Source organism: Tursiops truncatus, chromosome 4, assembly GCF_011762595.2.
Source record: "Tursiops truncatus isolate mTurTru1 chromosome 4, mTurTru1.mat.Y, whole genome shotgun sequence".
In the NCBI taxonomy this organism is placed as follows: domain Eukaryota; kingdom Metazoa; phylum Chordata; class Mammalia; order Artiodactyla; family Delphinidae; genus Tursiops; species Tursiops truncatus.
The window spans coordinates 26,660,339-26,678,058 of record NC_047037.1 but is presented as its reverse complement, the minus strand read 5'-3'; the positions used below and the strand labels follow the sequence as shown (position 1 = coordinate 26,678,058).

General features: G+C 46.3%; 1 protein-coding gene across 1 annotated transcript in view; it reads left to right on the top strand.

Annotated features, from left to right (window-relative positions):
- Positions 1-17,720, top strand: part of CLSTN2 (calsyntenin 2) — a 634,053-nt gene that overhangs the window by 480,727 nt on the left and 135,606 nt on the right. The window contains exons 3-5 of the mRNA XM_033855350.2: positions 7,584-7,779; positions 8,516-8,724; positions 15,774-15,923. Coding sequence (XP_033711241.1) covers positions 7,584-7,779; positions 8,516-8,724; positions 15,774-15,923 — 555 coding nt within the window. The remainder of the gene's footprint in view (positions 1-7,583; positions 7,780-8,515; positions 8,725-15,773; positions 15,924-17,720) is intronic.

Here is a 17,720-nt window from a genome sequence, read left to right as displayed (position 1 = left end):
GAGTGGCATCGTGTACATTTTTGCAATCTCTTCAGTGTCTGCCTTGAATATCCTCATGTCTTCTCTGCCTTCAACCTGTTGTGATCTGCCTTTTAGGTCAAAGTATGTGAAGAAAAAAATATGGCCTCACCCAGATATATAGTTGGAAAAGGGAGGAGTATTTTAATCTTTTCAGATAATTGTAGCTATTCTTCTCTGATACTGTACCAGAACTCCATAAGCAATGGTTTCTTAAAGTTTAGCTACAATACAATAAAGTACCTGGAATCACATCAATGAACTCATTATACACTGCTGCATTAAAATCCATTGGTCTATTTTGCCTTTTGAATGAATCTTTTACCCATACATTCTGTGTAACAGTATGCATTGATCATTTAGAAGTTAGTGATTTATGGTTAAGTAGATCTTTCTAAAGTTGACATATTTCATTATACATTATCAGTCAGTCATTAATAGCACTACTCACTTCATCAGAAAAGTATTAAAGCATTGGTAAATTGTCTCACTCTCTATGGCAGGCACAAATTTTCCAAAATTGAAGTCTCAACTTTATCATTGGCAACCACTACTATGAGTTCTTTTCCTTGAAGTGACAGGCTTACTTTAAAAGGAAGTTTGCCACACACTCAAGTTTGAATAAACATAGTTTGTCTGTCAATCATTCTTTCAAGTAAGAATAGCATCCCCTACAAAAACTTCCTAGTTTAGCTCCCATTCAACTTAAATCACATGAAAGCTTTTCCTAGAGACAAACCTGCGTACTTTGCTCTGCAAAGATGTTTTATGTGTACTTTCCATTTTGTCACACAGAATATTAAAATACATGTACTCAAGGATTGAGATTTAAAAAAACGGGTAATTTTTACCGCATCATTAAAGTCATTCTTAAGTGAAATTGGCCTTCTTTCTTTCCTTCTTTCTTTCTTTTTACAGTGACTGTATGTCACATAGAATGAGGTCAGGTGCTATTAAGGCACCAGCACTTTTATTCACCACTGGTTTTATACCAACAATGCAAATATCAACACAGAGACAAAGTCAAATAATGTCTTAGTGTTCATATGATGATGATTTTGACTTTGTGGACATAGCAGAAAGGGCCTTGGGAATCCAAGGGGTCCACAGTTTACACTTTGAGAACCCCTCTTTTGGAACATCACACCCACATGAAAGAACAGAGGGCACAAGTGTTAGATTCAAAGGGTCTAGACATAGGTCCTTGAGCCACTCCTTACTATCAAAGTGACCTTGGGTGAACCAGGTAATCTCTCTGAGACTCAGTTTCCTCACTTGGAAAATAGAATCAACCCAATCTGTTGGTCAAGGGTATGCAAGAGTAGGAACAAAATACATTCTAAAAATCGATTTCATTCATTCATTCATCAATTTCTTTCATTCATTCATTCATTTCCCCCAGAATCTTAGGGGAGGAATTAGGAGACAACTACACCAATTTCTGCTGGTGTGTCAGGAGGCATGTTACTGCAGAGGAAAAGGTAATTGTGAGATAGAGGTAGGTGATAAGGGGCTGGAGCCATGGAAACCCCGCCACCCAGCCCCAGACACTGCAGGGGCTCTTCTTCTGATCTGGCCCCTCCAGGGGGCTCTTGCTGAAGCTGAGTTCAGCCACCTTAGGCCACAGCCACTGCAAGATAGCCCCATGCTGCTGGCCCCATTTCCCCACAGAACCCGTTGCTGATCCCAAGTGCATGTGCATCTGTGCATTGCACTCCCACACACAGGTCCTGGCACGCTAAGTCTCCCACCTCAGAAAGCAGATTGGAAAGCAAGATTTTTTTTTAACATTTTTTTTTGAATTGTATTTTATTTTTTTATACAGCAGGTTCTTATTAGTTATCCATTTTATACATATTAGTATATATATGTCAATCCCAATCTCCCAATTCATCCCACCACCACCCCTCCCACCACCGCTTTCCCCCGTTGGTGTCCATACGTTTGTTCTCTACATCTGTGTCTCTATTTCTGCCCTGCGAACCAGTTCATTTGTACCATTTTTCTAGGAAAGCAAGATTTTAAAAGTGATATTGTTACTGCGTACAAGCTCCCTCTGCTCACCACATGACAGGCCAATAAATCAGGAGACAAGGTGTTGAGGAAAGGAATAGCAACTTTATTCAGAAAGCCGGGAGTCTGAGAAGTTGGCAAACTAATGTCCTAGAGTACCATCAGGGCCTGGATGCTAGTTTCTTTTATAGAACAGAGATGGGGAGGAGGTGAGGAAGTAAAGTAAAAAGGCCATAAGTCTTGCAAAACATCTCCTGGTTTGGCCAGCCTAGGGGAGGTGATGTGTTAATTTCTTCTTTCTTGCAGCCATTCACAGGTAGGCAGGGTCAGAATGTTTCCCTGTGAGCTGAACTAAAGCACTTTAGTTTAACATTTAGGCAGAGGGGCAATGTTCCCCGAGGGAGGCCATTATGTATGCCAATAGCTATAGACAACATCCTTTTAGTGATCATAGTAACAAATAGCAACAGAGAGCAAAGGTTAAAGTAAAAGAAACAGATCCAACATGGAGTCAGATTTTGTTCTTCCCTGTTACAATATTTTTTATATAGAAACCATTAGGTCTGATCTTTTAAGTACATCTCCCTCCCCCTATAGTGCTTTATTAGTTACAACGAATTCTAGCGCAGGCCTCACAAAAGATCGTGATAGCCCGATGTGTCATTCACAGATACTGGGAACTGCAGTTTTAAATATCCTTACTCCTCAGGATTCTATCCCAGGACATTCCTTCCACAGTCTCTCAACTTGCTGTGCTTTTAATTTGCTATTTGATGTGATTCTAAGTAAAGAAAAATTTTTCAATGATTAGCATAGATTTTACAGTTTATCTTCATACTGTGCAATGCCCATTTGTTTCAAATGCAAACAGAAGAGCAGTTAACTGCTGTGCAGAATCTCTGAAAATTACAGCATTTGCGTGTTCTAGCTCAGGTGTGCATATGTATTTAATTCTTTAGCAGAGCATCGTAAAGGCTACACAAATGGTACTCCATGGTTTTCATTTCACTTCTTGATATGCGCATATTCTACCAACATTCTCTGCATTTGACTTGCTGATAGTAAGGACGGTGTGAAAAGCAAGGAATAATGGCTTGTTTTATCTTTCCTCTTCTTCTCTGTCATCATTTTCAGCATAAGTGATTGGCTACTACAGGGAAGTAACATAGTAAGAAAGGATAGGACAATGTTCTTCAGTTGCTTGCCTTTTTTCTGTGTTCAAAACAATTTTGGTTCAAACAGAAGGGGTAGCCTCTCGGGGCTGTCAGCTCCCTGCTTAGTGGACTAAGCACTCGTAGCTGTCATATTCTTACCTTGTTCTGTCTCTGAGTCCCCCTGAATGCCGCTCCCCCATCCCCACATCGTGGGTCCACCATAATGCTGTGCTTGTGGTACATCCTGAGCATGAAGATAGATAGATAGATAGATATGAAGAGAGAGCAGGAACGGGGAGGCATGCCTATTACACCCATCTCCACTGCCCGGAACACGCTCCATTGTCCCATCAGGCTTCCTTTACAAAACCCAAGTTCAAAGATAAAATTATTAAGAATTTCAACACGGTGACAGCAGAGATTTCAACCAAGCTCAGGGCCCTCTTGAGTACATGGCCCTCATGTGCATCTCAGGTCACACACCCATGAAACTGGCCCTACCCCATTGCCTCTACTCCGGCCACATCGGTCTCTGCAGTCCCATGTCCCTTCCTTCTGAAGGGCACTACAGTGTGCTGCCCCCTCTGCCTGAAACTCAGTCCCCTCCCTCGTGGCCTGGGTGCCTCCCTGTTTCTCTTCCTGTGATCTCAGCTGAGCCATCACATCCTTAGCTTAGACCTCCCTGCCTGACCTGCCCAGATCAGAAATCTCTTAGCACCAAGAAGCCCTCCTTCAATGCATGTATCACCATCGCCATCCTTCATAAAGTAGCTGATTATCTGATTCCTTATTTCCCTCCCACACGTGACTGCCAGCAGCTTATGGGCCAGGGTTTTGTTCATCACTGTTTTGCCAGTGCTGGGTGCACGGTCCCTAATAAATATGAGGTGAGTGAATGGATGAATAAACGAATGAATGTTTTTGCAACCAGAACACACAGGTCAGATGAAGAGGTGGGATAAATGAGTGTGGCATGAATTCTAGTTTTTGTTTAAAGGGGGCTAAGTCCCATCTCAGTCTGAGCTGGTGCAAACTAAGTGAGCATGGCATCGCCCTTGTGAACTTCACTGTCTCTTCTAGGAGGTAATGAGGACTTGAGGATCGGGTATCTTTATCCCTTAAGGTATACAAGTCGTTTTTTATGTGTCTCCAGCCCCAGCATGGTGCCTTGCACTTACTCACTCCATCCTCAAAAAATTCTGGTTCTATTGAGCTGAAATTAGTTCGATGAAATTACGTTGCCCTGAGGTTTACTTTTTCTTACCTTCCCCTTATGTCTGCGTTTCTCCCTCCTCCTTTGCCTTTTCCTCCTTCCTCTCCTTTCTTCTTGTTCAGGATTTCTGAGCCTTGAGAACTACTTTAGGTGTGATCAGATAGCTCCAACACAAAATGACCATCATTTATATTTAGTTTAATTGGACTCTTCAAAGAGAAATGGTCTGGTCTGATGGGTCTTAGAATCATGGCTGTAGTTGGGCACTCCAGAGAACACCCCAGAACCAGTCTGGGCTCATTCGCTGCTAATATTCCCACATTGGCATTGATCTTGGGATAGAATCTCAAGGCAGGCATGTCAGAAGTCCATCCCTTCAACCCCAGCCAATTCAGAGCAGAAATGAAACTTGAGGATGCGATGTAACCTGTTCTCCTGCCCTGAAGGCTGCAGAGCTAGCCTTGTCCAAGAGGCAGTAACTGGCCTGAGCAACAGCGATGGAATGGGAACCAGCCTTCTTGTTAGAGCCTGGCCCACAAGCTGTCTTGTCCATTATTCCACAATTACATTTGAGAAATGGCCAGGAGGGAATGTAGTGAAAGTGGAGTGTTCATAATGAAATTGAGGATCGACGAAATAATAAAAAACAAAAGCCTAAAAGTAAAACTGGTATTGACTGACCATCTCAGAAAACATTGTCAGTAAGAGATCGGGGCACCTTCCTATATGTAAAATGGGGTGGGGACTTCCTCTCCTGAGTGAGCCTTGAGTGGGAATGTAGAATGTTACTGGAAGCAATTCCCTCGGCGGTCCCCTTAGAAGTAACGGGGCTGCTTGGAGACGGCGTGGTGGGGCAGAGAGGGCGTGGAGTTACGACTCAGCCGTACTTGGGGTTTGCACCAACTTCCGCTCTGTGACCTTGAGCAAGTAATAACTCCTTTGATCCTTTTTGCTGTTGTTGTTAATTTGTACGGATTGGTATAAAACACCTGCCTTGCAGGGTTGTTGTGACGATTAAACCAGATCACCTGGGCGGAGGTACAAAGCTCGATGCCTGACACACAGCAGCCACGCAGCCGCGTTACCCCTTCTCCTCACGGTGCCTGTGCTTTGTGGGCAGGTGCCTGGTCGCCCTGAGCCTGAGGCCCCCCTTAAACTCTAGACTGTAGGCACCTCATCCTGGTCACAGCAGTGCCGCTGGGGCAATGTCAGACCAGGCTTGGGGCATGTCAGGTAGATGTTCTCCCTGCAACATTATCTCCTGGGCCCTTTTACAGGTGACACAGTTGAAACCCAGAGAGTCACTATAATTTGACTAAATCAACAAGTCAGTAGTGAACCTGGAACGTGACTCAGGCCCCTGGACTCAAGCCTGTGTTTCACTCCCCAGCAGCCTATAGCTGGACACCTTGCTGCCCGTGTCATGTGACACTCACACACCCCTTTGCTCTATGAAGGGTCTTTCTGGACATCTGCACATCGTCTCCCCAACAAGCCTGTAAGCTCCCTCAACACAGGAAGAGAACGTGTCTCAGTACTTTCCAGGACACTTACTACAGGGCTTACAGTCAGGGTTCAAGAAGCAAACATCCATCAACTGAGATAAAGAAGATATTTTCGTGGTCTTGTTTTAATGCTATAATACACATGAACCCAGCTGACGGAGAGAAATGTATTCATTTCACAACATGGTCAGCTCTTTAAGAAGTTGGCTTTTCAGGCTCCACAGGGATTCTGGAACTCACATAAACTCACCCCCGCTGTTTGGAGAGAACATGGCAACTCCAAGTGGTGTCCCTGTCCCCGCAGGGAAGTGGTAGGTGAGAGACGTGAAGGGGGGGAGGGGAGAAGGGGGAGGGGGCTACAACAACGCGGGGTGCTTAAACTAAGAGTAAAGGACAGAGCCAAGCAATGCTGCTCACAGTTACTGAGCAAACAGATCACCTGGGGACCCTCATTAAATTAGCAGATGCAAACTATTATATATAGGCTGGGTAAACAACAAGGTCCTACGATATAGCACAGGGAACTATATCCAGTATCCTGTGATAAACTATATAGAAAAGAATATAAGGGCTACCCTGGTGGCGCAGTGGTTGAGAGTCCGCCTGCCGATGCAGGGGACACGGGTTCGTGCCCCGGTCCGGGAAGATCCCACATGCCGCGGAGCGGCTGCGCCCGTGAGCCATGGCCGCTGAGCCTGCGCGTCCGGAGCCTGTGCTCCGCAACAGGAGAGGCCACAGCAGTGAGAGGCCCGCGTACGGCAAAAAAAAAAAAGTATATATATATATATTCTTTCCATTATATATATTCTTTCCATTATATATATATAATCGAATCACTTTGTTGTACAGCAAAAATTAACACAATATTGTAAATCAACTATACTTCAAAAAAAAAAAAGACATCATGGACACACCAGAAAAAAAAAAAGATGCATATACTTACTCAGGAGGTCCAGGTGGGACCTGGGAGTCTGTATTCCTAACAAGCTCCCCAGGGATGCCCAGGCCACTGCTTCACAGAGCACACTTTGAAGAATCAAGGATGTTGTCACAAAACAAAAGGCACTGAAAGCTTTGGCCTTTGTCTCCTTTCCTCTGCAGTCATTTGTCTTTTGACCGCGGGCAAGTTCCTTAATCTCATACTGGGCAGAGGGCAAAGGAGAAACCTCCTGGGAAAAGGGGCAAAGTGAGATATCAGCCAGCTCCCTGCTTGATGAGCACCCACACACCCCACTTTTTCTGCCGGGTACACCGGATGGGGCACATTTCAGTTTTACCATCCAAGACATGAACTTGTTGGTCTGAGTTTCTAAAGGCCGCTTCTTTTTTTTTTTTTTTTTTTTTTTTTGCGGTACGCGGGCCTTTCACTGTTGCAGCCTCTCCCGTTGCGGAGCACAGGCTCCAGACGCGCAGGCTCAGCGGCCATGGCTCACAGGCCCAGCCGCTCCGCGGCATGTGGGATCTGCCCTGACCGGGGCACGAACCCGCGACCCCTGCATCGGCAGGCGGACTCTCAACCACTGCGCCACCAGGGAAGCCCAAAGGCCGCTTCTGCATTGACAATTATCTGTGTGGAGGAAATGGTCTGGTTTTGGGTTTGCAAATCTGGTGCAGTCGAAGCTCTGTGTTCAGTGTGGCCGTTCTCAGGATCCCCGCTCTCTGCTTTCCATCCTCCTGCAGGGGAAATCTGTGCATTCAAGATCCATGGCCAGGAGCTGCCCTTCGAGGCTGTGGTGCTCAACAAGACGTCGGGAGAGGGCCGGCTCCGCGCCAGGAGCCCCATCGACTGTGAGCTGCAGAAGGAGTACACGTTCATCATCCAGGCCTACGACTGTGGCACGGGGCCCCAGGAGACGGCCTGGAAGAAATCGCACAAGTGAGTGACCTGATGGAGCTCCCTGGACCCCTCACCCCTGCCCTCCCATCTCCATTCACACGCTGCTCTTCAGATATGCATGTTCAGTGGTCACACCATGCTGCTCCGGCCAGCCCGAGCGCTGGCCAGGTCCCCAGGCCCCTACAGGCATCAGCGCGGGCCTCCTTCTACCCCTAGAATACTCCACCCCTCTGCTCCCCATGAAGATACTCCTATTTTTACCATCAGGACTGAGTTCAGATGTCGCTCCCTCTGGGAAGCCTTCTGTCAGCCAGCCCATCCCTGCAGACCTCGTTGGGACCTTTCCCTGGATTTCTGCCAGGCCATGTGCTTCTCTCCATCACAGCACTTTTCATCTGGGGTTGTAACTCTCAAATAGAGTTTAGCTCAGCCCCTAACCCAGAGTAAGAGTGGTTCAATTCTTACTGGTTGGAGTGAATGAATAGCGGAGGGAATGAGGAGATAGAGGAAATGCGTCACCTAAAGCTCTGTAACTAGGAAGGTCAGAGAAGGGGAGGCACCTCTCTGGGGTGGATTCATCTCAGAGGATCGGGGCAAGGACAGGTAAAGGGGTCTCAATGGGAGGGAGGACAGAACACTCAGACAACAGCCACCCCGACTGTCTTGTGGTCTCTCTACTCTCCTGACCTTGGGACCTGAGTCAGTACCTGTGGGAGGTGTGGAAGGATGATATGATTCTTTACCACCATCTCTTCCTTCCTGTGTGTGGTCCTAGGGCCGTGGTCCATATCCAGGTGAAGGACGTCAATGAGTTTGCTCCCACCTTCAAAGAGCCGGCCTACAAGGCTGTCGTGACAGAGGGCAAGATCTACGACAGCATCCTGCAGGTGGAGGCCGTCGACGAGGACTGCTCCCCACAGTACAGCCAGATTTGCAACTATGAAATCGTCACAACTGATGTGCCTTTTGCCATCGACAGAAACGGTGAGTGTCCTGAGAGGACCCCAGTGAATGGAAGCAGGGAAACAGCTCCACCCCCCCACCCCTTTGAAGGCCCAGTGAGGGCTCTGAATGCACTTGGCAGGTGACGCCTCCCTTGCTATCCCTGATGTAGGCTCTGTAACACAGAACTCAGCCCTGCGCTAGAAGGGATGACCTTACGTAATCAGCAGCCCGGCCAGGTCTAAAACACCCCGGAAACCTCCTCAGTGAATCGTCTATAGAACTCACAATGCCACACATTTGGATACTGAAGACAGGTTGGTTTTCTGGTAGAATTTTCCTGCCGTCATCCAGATGTGAGCCATGCCATCAACTCAGCCACATCTGAGTTTCCTGTATAACACGTGTAACATTAGCCACACCACGACAATCTGCTCCCAGACAGAGAGAAGCTAAAAGAGAAGGCGGAGATTTTGGAAACACCGCCCAAGCTATAGATCCATTCAGGAATCTTTAAAGCTCTTGCCAAGGGTTTTTGAGAACTTCCACCCCAGTGAGAACGAGGAATGAAAGACCCCTCCCACCACACTCCAATCTCAAACTAAACTTACTGAACTGAAAAGAATCCTAGAAAGCCATTTGGATATTTCCCCATCACCGTTATTAAAACACTCATTGCAGTGTAAACACCACAGCCAGAGACCCAATCAACTCAGCCCACTTTAACTGTAATTCTCAATAACTTGATATTAATCAAGTCTATTGTCTCATTATTAGCATGAGTGTGTGGGTGTATGTACATTATCCTCACTTTGTTTCAAATAGGATTTAACTGCTCAGTGATGGCAAAGTTGCAAAACCTGAGGCTTATCCACGCCACAAATGTGTATTAAGTGCCAGGTACAGTGCTGGGAACCGGGAATAGAGAGAGAGGGGAAGTCAAAACAGAAGTGGGCCTGCCCACATGGAGCTTACCCTCTAGCAAAAACAAATCAAAATAAAAAATAGAAAGTCAGGCAGAGTGAAGGGTGAGGGTGGGGCACAAAGCGTGCCATGAACCAGGGTTAGGCAGCGAATTAGCCCTCAGCCTCCTGGTAGCCCATGCCTAGAGGGAAATACCATCAGTCACCTGCTCGCCAATCTTCAGTGCTTCCCGTGTTTCTTGATGTTGAGACCAGGGAGAAACTTACCCTGTGACAGAGTCTTCTGCATCCTGAGAATTGCAGTAGATTCCATAGGGCATGGAGGCCAAGGAGACACCCTCATCCTTGGTCTCCTGGAGTTTATGATCTGTCTCAGAAGACGAAACCAATATTCATCAAACAGACAAAATGGTAATAAGGAAGTTTCCTTAAAAGATGCTCAAACATGTGGCCAGCGTCATACACCTGGACGTCACTAGAGGCTAAGTGTGTAGGACACAAGATCAACGCATGAGAAAGCGAAGGAGAGAATACTGGACTTTAAAGTTCGGTTCAGGACTAAGAAGCAGGTAATTTCAATTAGAAGAACTGCTCCTGATAGCCTTTCCTACAGGCCCTATGAAGTGGCTGGCCTGTCCCCACCACACAGACATACATGACACACGTGCACACACACACACACGCCACTCTACAAAATATGAAACAACTGCTTTGTATGTTTCTGGTCCCCTATGATCAGCTGTGCTGTCTATGGCCACAAGAGCTGTGGAACTTGGGGAGTGACAAGTCCTTGCTGAAGAGCTAGACTGGACATGGGGGAGGGTATCTGGAACAAGTGGTCACTGCCCTTGGCCTCCTGCTTAGTTCTGGAGAGCCACGACCCGGGAGAGAGGAGATGCAAATTCCTTCACCTGAGGGTAAACTGCCCCAGTCATGAAGATAATTACTCACCTTGATGAGCCATTTCACTAACACATGCCAATTTATTTACCTAGCTGTCTCATTAAAAGTGAGTAATGGTCCTTTGCCAGGCCTTTGCCTCCAGCGTTGGTTTACAGCCTGAGATGAAGAGGAGAGCCGGCACTCTGGGAGCGTGCCCCCCCTCCCCGCCCACCCCACCCATGGCGAGGTTTACAAAAGCATTTCTCAAGTAATGAAGGCAGGACCTAAGGGCAGACGCAGAAGCAGCTCCCATTCTAATGAGCTTCCCAGTTGGCCCTTATCCATCACTTCTCCCAGTGACCTTCCCAGCTCCTTGAAGAAGTTCTTTGCATGCACATTTGAAAAAGTGCTGCTGGGCTTCCCTGGTGGCGCAGTGGTTAAGAATCCACCTGCCAATGCAGGCGACATGGTTCCAGCCCTGGCCCGGGAAGATCCCACATGCCGCAGAGCAACTAAGCCCGGCGCACCACAACTACTGAGCCCGCGCGCCACAACTACTGAAGCCTGCACATCTACAGCCCTTGCTCCACAACAAGAGAAGCCACCGCAATGAGAAGCCCGCGCACCACAACAAAGAGTAGCCCTGGCTCACCGCAACTAGAGAAAGCCCGCGCGCAGCAACGAAGACCCAACGCAGCCAAAAATAAAATAAATAAATTAATTTAAAAAAAAAAGAAAAAGTACTATTGAGTTGGGCTCCACTCATTCAGGCCCCAGGACTTTTTCTTTTAACGCAAGATTCAACCTCTTCCAACCAGAAGTCTTCGGCCCCCCTTCCCTTGAATTCCTCCCCTGAAAACTCATGGCAGTAACAGTCCCTGCCCCACTGTGGGGTAGTGAGGCCTCAGGGAGAGGCAGTGCCTGGGGATGATGTTCACAGGTACTTAGCATATAGTGTTCCATTCATGGCGCCATGATTATTAGATATTTACCTGGGTGACTGGGACACGAAGGGTATTCATTCCTCATGGATTTACAGACTGAAATTGTGAGCCAATAACTGAGTTGGTGGCATTACCTCCCTCTTGGGAAATTCTGGATCCATTTCAGATGGCTTCCAGCCCCCATCTTCTAGCATTTGGCTGGTCTCTAGAGATTGGGAGGGCTTCCTTCCTCACTTCCATTGAACTGATGGAAAAACTGATTCCTAAAGCATGAAGAGCTGGCCATATAGCAGCTGTCACCTCAGTGGCAGAGTGGGGACTGGAGCCAGGTTCCCCGAGTGTTGGTCCCAAAGCCTTTTCACCAGTGATATTATCACTGTCTTCAGTGACATTTGACAGGAACACATGGCAGTGGTATTTAAGTTCAAAAATACAAAGGTGTCTTAATCCTACGCCTACCACTCTGTGTATGTGTGTGTGTGTGAGAGAGAGAGAGGTCCTTGACAAGCTACTTAAACCTGGCCTCAGATCCTCATTGTAACATGGGAATTAAGTATTGCACTCAGCCAGGGATGGGAATGATGGCTAAGGGAGCATCAGGGCTCTCGGTGACACCCGGTCTCCACTTGGCAGACTTTTCTACCTTCCAAGCAGTGGTTGGTCTCATGCAGCCTCTGCTGAGCCCTCCACAGGCTGCCCTGGTGAGTAACAGGCATCGGATACCTATGAGCACAGTGTGTCCTCAAGTCTGTCTGTTCTCCAAGTACATGAAAACACTTCTCTTCCACCTGAAAAGAAGAGAAACGCACGTCCTTTGTGGAAAACAAGGGAAGCATAGAAAAGTATAAGAAGTAAGTCACCTGTTATCCCACCAAAGAGAACCACTACTGACATTCTACCAGCACTTCTTCTATGAAGTTCTTGAACAAAATAAGGCCACGCTTTCCTTGCTTTTCTTTATCTTCCCCTTTTCACTTAACATTCGATTGTGTGGATTTTTTCCATCCATAAACATGCTTCGTAATTAGCACTTTTAGCACGAACAGCAGTCCGTCTAAGCAGAGAATCAGGCTTAGCTTGTCTCTTCCTATTGGGCATCCAGTTTCTTTAGTCTTTTTCAATGTCATAAAGAATGCTTAGATGAACATATTTGCACCTCTGTCTGCAATTTTTATCATTTTTTCTGGAGTCAGTTGTTAGACGTGGAATTGCATGGCCAAAAGGTATGAACACTTGCAAAGTGACTGGCCTGCATAAGTTTCCTACAGGGCGACTCCGATTTAAATTCCATCAGAAGGAGGGTGCAGGTAAGTGCACTTGTCTCATTGCAACCCCTACTCCACCTGAGGTTTTAAAAAATACCTTCACTATGACACGTGGTAGGTACGGATAGTTCTTCGAGAGTTAACCTTCCCAAGTTCATCTGGAACAGAGAAATAAGCCCAGAGATCAGTACTCACCTGGGTTAACTGTGGACTCGGTTCTCCTGAGAAGGCACCTCTAGGAGAAATCATTCACATGTGGGGAAAATAACACAATTGTCACAGAAGCAAAAAGGAGGGCTGTTTCTGATCTTTCAAAATGTTTTTAAATGTGTGACTTAGCCAGACACGACCCTTCCCTCTACAACCATCAGTGAAAATATTATACTCTGAGGCTTCAAATCCTGTGCTCTGAAACCCATTCTCCCATGCGTGAAGTTGGTGGTGGAGAAGGTAGTTTCTCAGTTTCATTAAGACTTCTTACAGAAGGGGAGCTGCCGTAAATGGAGCCAAGGATTGCGGGCTCGTGTGTTTATTTATTTTTCTACCGCAATCAGTAGTGTTTGGTCTGCTGAATGTCACACGGACAGTAAACCCTGAGCCTTCCTCTTCTACGAGGTGTATCTTTTGAGAGCCGTTTAACTTTAAAGAAAGTTAAAACCTTTTGTTCAATTAGATGTTGCTGAAACATATTTCTCGTGGTCCTATTGCAGTGCTTCCACCTGGCAGAAGTCCTCCCCTGTGATGGCTTTAACCACGAACTAATTTATTAACAGAAGCCACAGGGAACGTTACCAACCCCACAGTGAGCTGTTGCAGATGTGCTTGGGACCCCGAGCTGAGACCGAAACAAATATTTGGAGAAAAAGGAAAGGGATTCTGAACATCCGCCACAAGGCCAAAGATACAGCAAACACATTTTTATTCAGAGATTCTTGACCGGCTTTGTTAAAGGAAACTTGACTTCCAATCCCTGGCTGCAGTTGCATTTTTAGAAACAGTCCAGAGCAGAGAGCAGAAGAAATGATTCCAATTCTTGGTCCAATGTCTTGGGCAACTTCGTACCCCCTGACCCTCCACACCCTGACCTATGCTCACGTTCATAGCACCTGCTCATGACCTCGTGCTGAGTACTGTCTTACTAATATTGAATGATGGGTGGATGAATGTTTCCTATCTTTAACACGTGATGTGGCTTTTCTAATTTTCTGAGCTTTCTTGGGTCAGTCCCTGTTGTCTCAATTTGCATGAACAATATACATCAGTTGGCATGGAAGAAAACTCATTAAAAAGTTTCCCCTTAGTTTTGATGAAACAGAAAAATATACCTGAGTCACACACACATAGGCAACAGACTTGTGGTTGCCAAGGAGGTAGTTTGGGATTAGCAGATGCAAACTAGTATTACATAGGATGGACGAACAAGATCCTACAATATAGCACAGGGAAGAATATTCAATATCCTGTGATAAATCATAATGGAAAAGAATATGAAAAAGAATGTATATCTATGTATAAATGAATCACTTTGCTGTACAGCAGAAATTAACACAGCATTGTAAATCAACTATACTTCAATAAATTTTTTTTTTTAATTTTAACAAAGGTGCACAAAAATGAAATATATATACCTGAGTCAGCCATTCCATGTTTGTGTATTTGCTTGTTGGTTTATTTGGGTTTTTTTTTGTTTTTTTAACATCTTTATTGGAGTATAATTGCTTTACAATGGTGTGTTAGTTTCTGCTTTATAACAAAGTGAATCAACTATACATATACATATGTCCCCGTATCTCTTCCCTCTTGCGTCTCCCTCCCTCCCACCCTCCCTATCCCACCCCTCTAGGTGGTCACAAAGCACCGAGCTGATCTCCCTGTGCTGTGCGGCTGCTTCCCACTAGGTATCATCGGTTTTACATTTAGTAGTGTATATATGTCCATGCCACTCTCTTGATTTCACTTCTGGCAAAGGATGGTGACATCATTTGAATTCTAATTTGCTGTCAGCTCCACCATTGAAAAAAAAAAAAAAGCCAGAATGAAATTATTCTCAACAAAGGGAGACTTTAAGCTCTGGGAATCAAAAAGTAAAAAGTAGGGCTTCCCTGGTGGCGCAGTGGTTGAGAGTCCGCCTGCCGATGCAGGGGACACGGGTTCGTGCCCTGGTCCGGGAAGATCCCACATGCCGCGGAGCGGCTGGGCCCATGAGCCATGGCCGCTGAGCCTGTGCGTCTGGAGCCTGTGCTCCGCAACGGGAGAGGCCACAACAGTGAGAGGCCCACGTACCACACAAAAAAAAACAAAAAAGTAAGAAGTATTAAATGCACGTCAGACCTTGATTCATTTTTTGAAACCAAAATTGTATTTCAGCAAAAATAGTCGATTAAAAGTTTGCTCATCAATTGTCAAAGATTTATTTCTGAACCATAATATCAAACCCACAGGAACAAATACACACAAATGGCTCAGAAACAATGTCTGGTCTCTCTTGGAGGAGAAAAATGTCTTTGCCACCAGGGCAAGGAATCTGTTATTCTGTGTAGCTTTCAGAAGAGAGGTCACACGTTTTCTCGTATTGATTTTACTTCCTATTTGGTAGCAAAATAATGTGAGACGAGGCAATGAACATTCCTAGCGAAGAGCCCAGATGTTAAAAAATACGTGTCGGGACGTTTCTGAATTCCATCTTTTTCCCAGAGATTTCATGTCAGATGAGCACACGTTGCCCTACATTAGGGACACAGCCTAATGTAGGGTTAGTTTGGTGCAGTTTAGGGTGGTCTTCTGACGACCCCGTACTTAACACAACCAGTTGGATTCCAGATGTGTGGGCAGAATTACCCAGCAGTTCCGTTGCACAGCTGGGGCGGCTCCAGCCGGCAGTTCCTAAGAATCTGCCACCAAGGCACAAGCAGGTCACACGTGGAAGCCACGCCCCTACTTGCCCTAGTCTTTACAAAGAGATAGGGAAAGGGGACATTTTATTCTGGTGAAGGTTGAAAGAGGGCAGAAGGGATTTTGAAGAACTGCAACGTGGTTAACTTGATCTGAAATGATTTTCAATGTCCCTGTATCTTCAGGCAACGTCAGGAACACGGAGAAGCTGAGCTATGACAAGCAACGCCAGTATGAGATCCTGGTGACCGCCTACGACTGTGGACAGAAGCCTGCAGCGCAGGACACCCTGGTGCAGGTGGACGTAAAGCCAGTTTGCAAGCCTGGCTGGCAAGGTGGGCCTGCTCTTGTCAGTACTGTTGGGTGAAGGCAGCTTGGCCATGTGTATAGGAGGTGCTGGACTTGCCCTCCAACCCTCACAATGCATCACTAGAGGGATTTGTAAAGCACAGGCACTCTGCGGTGAGAAATAGAGTAGCCTGCTTGTTCTTACAACTCCTGGGCGATAGAGTACCCCCATTTTATAGCTGAGAGTGTCCAAGCCAACTCATCCAACTCGTGTGCCCAGTTTGTCCAATGTGCCCTTTCTCAAGTCTCATGACCACTTCCTATCAATAGGAATTGTCCCACAGTGCTCAGGAGAAAGGGCCAATTCACTTTACCTAAGAGTTCGGAGTTCAGCTGGTGCATTTCAAGTTTTAATAATTGCTCAGCACCTGGGGAAGGTTGCGTGTTCCTTGGGCTTGCACGGAGGGCATACAGGCAGAGACTGGAGATCCAGAATCCAGCCTCTGTGTTAGGGGGTTTCTAAAGTGTTGGCTCTGGTAATGGAGAAGCAATGGCCTTCGATGGAGGTGGATATCTGTGCCAGTTTAGATCTTTTAGGATGCAAAGACAGAAGGTTCAGGTTACCCTTTGAGGATGCAGGTGTAGCAATGAACTAAGGGGGAATAAGGATGGGAAGGCCAGCTGCAGAGCTGGAGCTCGCAGAGGATTGGATGGTTTATGGAATAACAAGAGCTCTTGTGGTGACACCAATAGTTCTGGTGGCCGAGCAGGGATGCTGGAGTTATCTCTGTGCCACCGTTTTGGTTGTTGATGCTGTCGCAGGGTTCTGCTTACACATAACTTAGGGCGCGCCATGGTTTCATCCACTTTGTGCCTCTGTCTGCTGCCTTCCCTTCATAGGTCTTAAAAGCTTCAGGGCCCCTGTTACATTCTACCTCTTTCTCTGTGTCTATCGCTCTGTATCTTGCATTCTTAACTCCCCAAGAGAGGGTGCGATTAGCTGTGTTGGTCGTTCATGTCCCTATGGGACAGGCTGACGCCAGACCACATATAGGTCACTGGGCAGACCTTGAATGGCTGCCTTTTAGGCAGGCATTTATTCCTAATCCAATTCAGCAGGCCAGACTGGCAGGACCTCATGGTGCAAAGCAAGGACACCTGAGGACCCACCAGGGTCATTGCCCTCAGATCGTCCCCTGCACAACTTTATCTTCCTTCATCTTGCAACTAGAAAGATGGGAGGGGGTAATTAAATCCACCTCTGGAAAGAACCGGAATCGCTTGCCTTTGAACAAAGTAGACAAGGTGAAATGCTGAGTAGGGGAGACACAGCTAAGACTTGTGAGAGGTAAAGAACAAAGGAGAGTCTTCTCTGTGTCTGTCTATTTCAAGCAAGAGACAGAGAAAAAGGAACAAGCCAGAGTGGAAATCTGTGTGTCCCTGACCTCAGGGGACCTGAACTCTGGTTGAGTGTAATTCACTTGACCCTGAGGACCCTGAGGGCAGGATTCTGTCTCTTTTGTTCACAGTGGAATTTCTCAGGTTTAGCATATGTCTGGCCCCAATGGTAGGTGCTCAAGAAACAGTCATTGAATGAATGAACCCATGAATGAATGAATGAAAAGCTACCTGAGTGAAGAAGAACTCACCTTGTTTTATTTTGACGTGTAACAACTGGTCCCAGTGAAAGTCTCACTTTTGAAAAGACAGCCTGGAAAGAGTATAAAAGCTTTCTAAGCTCGGAACGCGCTCACAATGGGATTTAAAGTGAGGAAAGCAAGACACAAAGCCGTGTCTGGAGAATGAACCCAATCTTTTTTGTCTTTGATAAATGAGACACCTAC